We start from the raw sequence: 6,843 nt of genomic DNA, 5'->3' as shown, positions 1-6,843 counted from the left end.
TCAAACTAAAGTTTGCAGAGGCTCTTCAGAATAAGAGTCCAGCTCTGTTAGAACTTGTATTTTGGAGTTTTGGAGTTGTTGACGCAGCTAAAAATAATTACAATAATTAAGAAATGTGCTGAAAGACGTACGCTGGGGTCAAAACCAGACCAACAGTGTTGCCATAGAGACGACCTTTGGTCTGAATGTATGACCTCAGGTGACCTCAGGTGACCTGCTGGCCATACATTTCCATAGCCAATGGTTCTTCATGCAGTTCGAGCGTCTCCTCACCTTCCATGGCGTCCGTCAGGTAGCTGGCGGCGCTCAGGGCCCTCCCCCTCCGCTCGGAGCCCTGGGTGGACGAAGGTCGAGGAAGGAGCATGGTGCTGAGCTCCGTGGAGGACGTGGGGACCTGAGACACACCGAGACAGGGTGGACGTTATCTCTGGACTCTGGAGGTCCTTAAAGAGCCACTTTAAGACCATCTTTGGTTTGAGCCGTTTCCACGGTGACGTAAAACACTTCATTCATGAGCCGTCTCACATTCGGCTGTTATCACATGCGCCGGGTCAAACACTGTTCGGCTACGTGCTCCCCGTCACCACGGCAACAGATGAGCAGGTAACGACTGGTGTTCAAAGAATCAGAGAAATCAGCTCACGGTTAAAAAAAACAGCTGCAAGATGCAAAAACATGATGAAACCATTAGACCTGCCTTCAGCTGCTGCCGCTCCAACAACAGCTGAAACATGTCAGGTATGAACGTCAGCTCTGGGTCAGAACCAGAACTTTGTGATCTCACAGCTCAGATCAGCTCCTGAAGCTGAACGCCTGTAAGAGCTGAATGCCTGTCACCCGCCGCCTGTGAAGCTTCAGCAGCACCCGTTTGATTTTACCGAACGTTTTTTATGATCTAACAACTTCTGAATTAGTCCTGCAGCTTTAGATGTTCACACGTCAAAACCTTCGGCTCGTTCAGCCGATTTCTGCTACAACTTCTGGTTTTTATAACTTTTATACTTTTCAAAACATTTCACTTTATTTAAAAACATTTCCTCATAGAAACACATGAAGATGAATTCTGCTTCGGCTGCTGGTTCTGTTTAAGCTTCTTTTTTTTTTTAGCTTATAGCGAGCCTTGTGCTATTTTTCACATTTAGCTACCATTCTGCTGCTGTTAGCTTTTAGCTAGTAAACTGTGTTTTTAGTATTAGCATGCCTTTTAACATTTTATCTAGCAGTTTGCTACATTTAGCTTCTTTAGTTTTTGTTTTAGTTAGTGTTCTGCTTCTTTTGGCTGTTGGCTAGTGTTTTGATAATTTTAGCTTTTAGCTATTGTTCGGTTGCTTTTAGCTAGTAATCTACTTTTTTATTTAGGCTATCCTTTTGCTACTTTAAGCTTTTAGCTAGGCTTTTGGATTTACATTTTAGATGATCCTGTGTGACTCAGCTAGCATGTAGCTCCCTTCATGTTTTAGCTTGTGTTCAGCTGATTTTAACTTTAATAACCGAGTCTCAGCTTCTTCATCACGCTTCAGTCTCTCAGCTGTATTTCAGCAGAAGCTGCAGTTTTTTTCTCATTTTGATTTTAGTTTCTTTATATTCTGAATTAAAAATAGGAACAGCCAAACAGCTAAAACAACTACTGTCGGCTACTAAAACTAACTTTAACGAACAGCGTTTTCAGTTTTAAACGTGTTCAGGAAGTTATCTGAACAGAACGATGTTTGTGTTTGGATCATTCTCCATCCGGTCTGATCCGGTCCAACGTCATGAAAAGTCTCAAACTAAAGGAACCCCCCCCTCCCCGGGCCCAACGCTCCGGGTCTGTCTCTGCTTCAGTTTGATCTTTGAAGCTGCTGGTTCACAAATATGAAATCATTTTCATAAAGTCCTGGTGTGGAAAATTAAAACTGAACCAAAAAGTAAAAATGTTCTCAAATACTTGAGACGATCAACAAACTGAAGGAAAACCAAGTTTCATCTGCGTCACAGAAACACGTCCAGACAGAAGTTTCAACAAAAAGTTTTAAAATGACAAGTTTATTTATTCAACCTTTATTTAAACAGATAAATCACATTGAGCCTCGACGACTCATTTACAAGTGAGACCTGTTTGGACAGACAAAAAAAACAGTGGTTAACTGGACACATGGAGGAGTTGGAGGCAAAAAAATTCCTATCAGACTTTTTTTTCTTATGAAGACAAATGTCCATTTTTAGAAGAAGCTTCGTGAGTTTGAAGCGTTCCACAGATCAATAATCATCGATCTGATCGCTTGACGACAGTCAACGATTCTTCTGTTAATTTTGTTGTAAATAATAATTAAATCATTCTTTAACGTAACCTCTCTACATTCCTAAAACATGAAGGTTTTGTTTTCTCATTCTAAAATTATTTTTTTTATGTTGCTCTGAAACGTTCCGCTGGACTACGATGTCCAAACGTCTCCATGGACACCAACAGTTTGTCTCCGTCTCTGCGGGGCACAGAGTCACGCCGTGCACGTGTGATCTGATTATCACCTCAGCTGGACTTGGCAGAGGATACGTGCACGTTTTGAGTCTGCAGGGTGGAGGAACATCCCTGAGTGAAAAAACTCAAACCAGGCAGGAAAGACCGGGGGGTGGGGGGTCAGGGGTCAGGGGGTCGGGGGGTCAGGGGGTGGAGTCTGTTAGCATCTTCTGCTAAAACCAGGGCAGACCCCAAAACGCTGGACATACTTGGTCCAGTCCAAATGAGGACTCAGATGTCCAACTTAGACTTCCTCGGTTTGAAATGGATCTGACTAGCAAACATCCACACATGGAGTTCCTCTTGGTTGTGGACTTGGGTCCCTTTTACTTCTCAATAAATATTAAAGTCACAGGTCAAATTTTTGTATCTTTAACCTCAATCTTAGCTCATTTCAGACTATAATCCTGATAAATTACAGAACGTGTCATGAGTGTGACGAGAACACCCAGTAAGTGGACGCCAACAGCAGTTCATTATTCTTAAAAGCAGCAAAAAACTGACCAAGCTACGGTGAGCAGGAGGCAAACGGTTTTAAAATAAAACGTTTGGGGTCAGAGGAAGATGATCTGAAGTTGACCAATGATAAAGTTGTTGTTGTTTTAGACAAACGCTGAAAACAACGTTGCCCACAATCACACACAGTCTCACTGCTCTCAGGTGTTTGGTTAGCACTCAAAGTCTGTGTAATGGATGACTCTCAGCTACTACCACACCAACGTTTCCCTCAACAGCTGTAAAACTGACTGAACTAGAGCTGTTTTGTGTTGCATAATGTCAATAAGCCTTGGTGGCCATCTTGAATTCATTCAACCTTTATTTCTACACGTTAGTCCCATTGAGCCTGAGGGACTCATTTACAAGAGAGACCTGATTTTTAACAGTGTGATGACAACAGTGGACAATCAAAGGATGCTACAAACTGAGAACAAGTGAAAGACAATGGTATTAAACAAATACAGCTAGGTTGTAAGGCTGTGTAGAAACTAAAAACAGGAACATGTCTGTGATGGTTTTTGCCATGAACTTAGCAGATGTTTGAAGCCAGAGAGGTCAAGGTCGAGAGCTTCAGGTCAAACTCAGGTAAACTCCAAACAGTGAACTGTTGTAGGTGTTCGTCACTGATTATTTCATTTTATTAAAATCTGTTCACTGATTTATGGTATATTTTGGTAAGAAACACACATTTACAAAGACGGACAAAAACACTGGTGTCTTGAGGCTCAAGGTAGCGATGAAAAATGTAACACAAGCTAAAGTAGCTAAAAGCTAAAATGTTGAATGTGTTTGTGTTTTATAGACAAACCTTTCTGTTTGGTTATGTTTTATTTGTAATATTATCTGAGCGGGTTAGTGTGTGTGTGTGTGTGTGTTTAGCCATGATATCACAGTGGAGTTATGCTGATTCATTATCCACATATCTGACCATTGGCTGCACCATTGTTTCCATTGAGACTCACGCTCTCCTCCTTGACCTTCTCCATGGTGCACGCTGGCAGCTGCCCCTGCAGCGGTGGGGGGGAAACCCCGTTCTGGTCCACGGAAACGAACAGCTTCCCGTTGATGTTGAGCGTTGGGTAAAACACCTGGAAACACACACGGAGGGTTCGGTCCAGAGGCATTTAGAGGCTAATCGTATCTAATGCTGAGCTGAAACAACGCGCTGTCACAGATTATAGAGTCAGAAATGCCTGGCATGACTTGGACCAGACACACAACGGGCTGCTCTTTGCTTCCCAACAGGCTGGATTCACACGTAGGCTACCGCCTCTGTGGACTCTGGTTACAGCCGGCGTGTTTTCAGGGTGTGCACCGCCGCTGGAACAGCTAAGGCAGTGAGTAACTGTAGCCGGGCCGAGCACGGCGTGTTGTTTGAGTACATTAGAAATTAGACGCAAAGCGTCACGTTCTACTCCTGAGAACAGTTCGGTGATTAAATACAAAATCATTTCTCTACAAGAGATCGCCCCCTCCTGACCAGAAGAAGCTTTTCCAAAACAAGCCGTGACCTTTGACCTTTGTCTTGTCGAGGCCTGCAGAGGCATTTCTCTGAGCACTACATGGTCTGACCTTCGGGGGGAATTTACTGAGAAAAAGCAGTAAACTGACAAATCTGTTGTGTTTTGTTCCCTTGAGCTTAACTTTGTCCGGATGAATAAAATCCTACAAGTTATGAACTGTTGGTTCCTCTTCTTGATGTCAGCTGGCACGTGAAGGCTCGGCTCACCTGGGAGTTCCTGCTGGCATTGCTGAAGGTGCTCGGTCTCCGTTTGGGCCAAGGGTTGGCCAGGATTCCGCTGAACGTTCCCCCGCTGTACGTCCGGCCACCGACACCTTCCACTACGTCACCAGGAACACTGAATTCATCATCGGCCATCTCCCCTTCCGACCCCCGGCTCCTCAAACGGAAGTTAAAGATGGACGACACCTGACTGCTTCGCCGAGTCCTCGTGGAGAAGGAGCGAGCGAGGAGAGGATGGAGGGGCTGGAGGAAAGACCAAAACCTTAAGTCTTAGGTTTTATGTTGGGAACGTGAGCAGATGAAAGGTTAGCTCACCTTTCCCCCGTCCAACAGGTCCACCTGCAGCAGCTTCTCCTCTGATAGGTTACCCTCCACGTCAGCCACACCCATCAGCGCTTGGCTCCGCCTCCGCTCCTCTGAGCTGTCTAACGGCGGGCCGAGAGGTGATAGGTCCGGTGACGCCAGTGAGTCTGAGTCCAGGGTTTTCTGGGCTGCAAGCTGGCAGAGAGAAAACAGAAACTTTAAATATATTTGTAAAAATAAACTGCAACTATTTAACTAAAGACGGAGTTCTGACGTCACCTGTTGCTCTTTCTTCAGTCTCTCCATCGCCTGCTGGAACTCTCGCTCCTTCTGGCACGCCTCGGCGATGGTGGCCTGGTTCTGCTCCTCATACGCCATGGCCACCACAGCCAGGATCAGGTTGATCAGGTAGAATGAGCCCAGGAAGATGACCACCACAAAGAACACCATGTAGGTCTTTCCTGCTGACCGAAGCGTCTGGAGTCAAACATGACAGCACACGAGAGCAGAACGTGGGTCAGGGTACCAACATGGCTCGGTTCTGCCGAGACGCTACAAAAATAGACCTTCAACACACTGAGACACTGTGAGCTCTGAGAGGAAGATGGTTTTATAAAACTGCACAGCTAACTGGTTTTAGGTAATTGTTCCCACAACCCATGTTTTGCTAAGCTAGTAGCTAATGCTAACAGCTTTAGCTTGCTAGAGGCTAAGTGGTACGCAACATTTGAGTAATGAACAGATATAATACTGCCAAAATACGCTCCATAGACTTTTTACTGAACGGTGAATGCAAAAGGTCAAGAACATCCAACAGTTTCAACATGCTCATGGTTGTTTATGAAACCATCCCAGTTGGATAAATTCAGTTTGTTCTCTGTCTTTAGAGTGAACCAGTACCTGATGATAGAGGTTCTCCCAGTAGTCTTGCGTCATCAGACGAAACAGTGAGAGAAAGGCCCACCCAAAGGTGTCAAAGCTGGTGTAGCCATAGTTTGGGTTTCTTCCCGTTTTAAGACAGTCAAATCCATCTGGACATTTTCTGTAACACACGGGAACAAACCAACAGGCGTTGAAAGGCGTGCATCAGGTTTTCCTGTGAAAGCAACAGAAAAGGTGTCAGCTTCTTCCATCACGGCGTGAAAACCTGCAGAAACTTGGAAAGTGAAGGCCGGTCCAACGTTCGGGAGTTTCAAGTCATCAGGAGGGACGTTACATAACGGCCTGCTTTTTCTTACAGCTGTGAGAATCGAACAGTCGGTGCAGGATGTGGGCGTAGGCGACATTTTGAAATGGCGTTTCTGTCCGTCTCTCTGTTCACTCCTAACAGAGCGTCTCTGTTTCCTCGCCGGCGTTTACGACTCGTGGCCCGCCCACGCTCGTCAGGGCTGAGACAGATCGACGAGACGGGTAAGACGTTTGGTATAAATAATATTCCACAGTCAGGTCCTGTCACAGTCACTGCCGCTGGGCGGCCGCGGCTGACCCGCCGAACCCCAGCAGAGTGGAGCTCTTAGAACCACAGACAGGAAGCAGGAAGTTAGAGCTCCTGCAGGTTCAGGACCAAAGTTTGAGTGGAGCGGCCATACCGGCGTCATGAACACACCTCTGCTCCGACTAACTCTGACTCACCTCAGAGACTGGAAAACCTGCTGCTGAGCAGACTCTATCCTGGGAATCCAACCAACAACCCCGTGGTCACAGACCCACTGCAATGACCCAGCCCCAGCTGGGACCGCCCCCACCGGGCCGCCACACAAACTGAGAGGTTTTAAACAGCATTCTCCCACTGACTCATGTC

General features: G+C 45.9%; 1 protein-coding gene across 1 annotated transcript; it reads right to left on the bottom strand.

The window, feature by feature from the left end:
* Window positions 1-273: 273 nt before the first annotated feature.
* LOC119429346 (sodium channel protein type 5 subunit alpha-like) lies at window positions 274-6,084 on the bottom strand (the record flags this gene model as incomplete). The annotated part of the gene is made up of 6 exons (XM_037696991.1): window positions 274-394; window positions 3,958-4,083; window positions 4,725-4,982; window positions 5,055-5,225; window positions 5,322-5,519; window positions 5,943-6,084. Coding segments are annotated over 6 exons (1,016 nt in total), but the record flags the coding sequence as incomplete, so codon positions are not given.
* Window positions 6,085-6,843: the final 759 nt, after the last annotated feature.

Source organism: Nematolebias whitei, unplaced genomic scaffold (assembly GCF_014905685.2).
Source record: "Nematolebias whitei isolate Nwh7 unplaced genomic scaffold, NemWhi1 Nwh_scaf_598, whole genome shotgun sequence".
Classification (NCBI taxonomy): Eukaryota; Metazoa; Chordata; class Actinopteri; order Cyprinodontiformes; family Rivulidae; genus Nematolebias; species Nematolebias whitei.
This window is presented reverse-complemented; position numbering and strand designations above follow the sequence as displayed.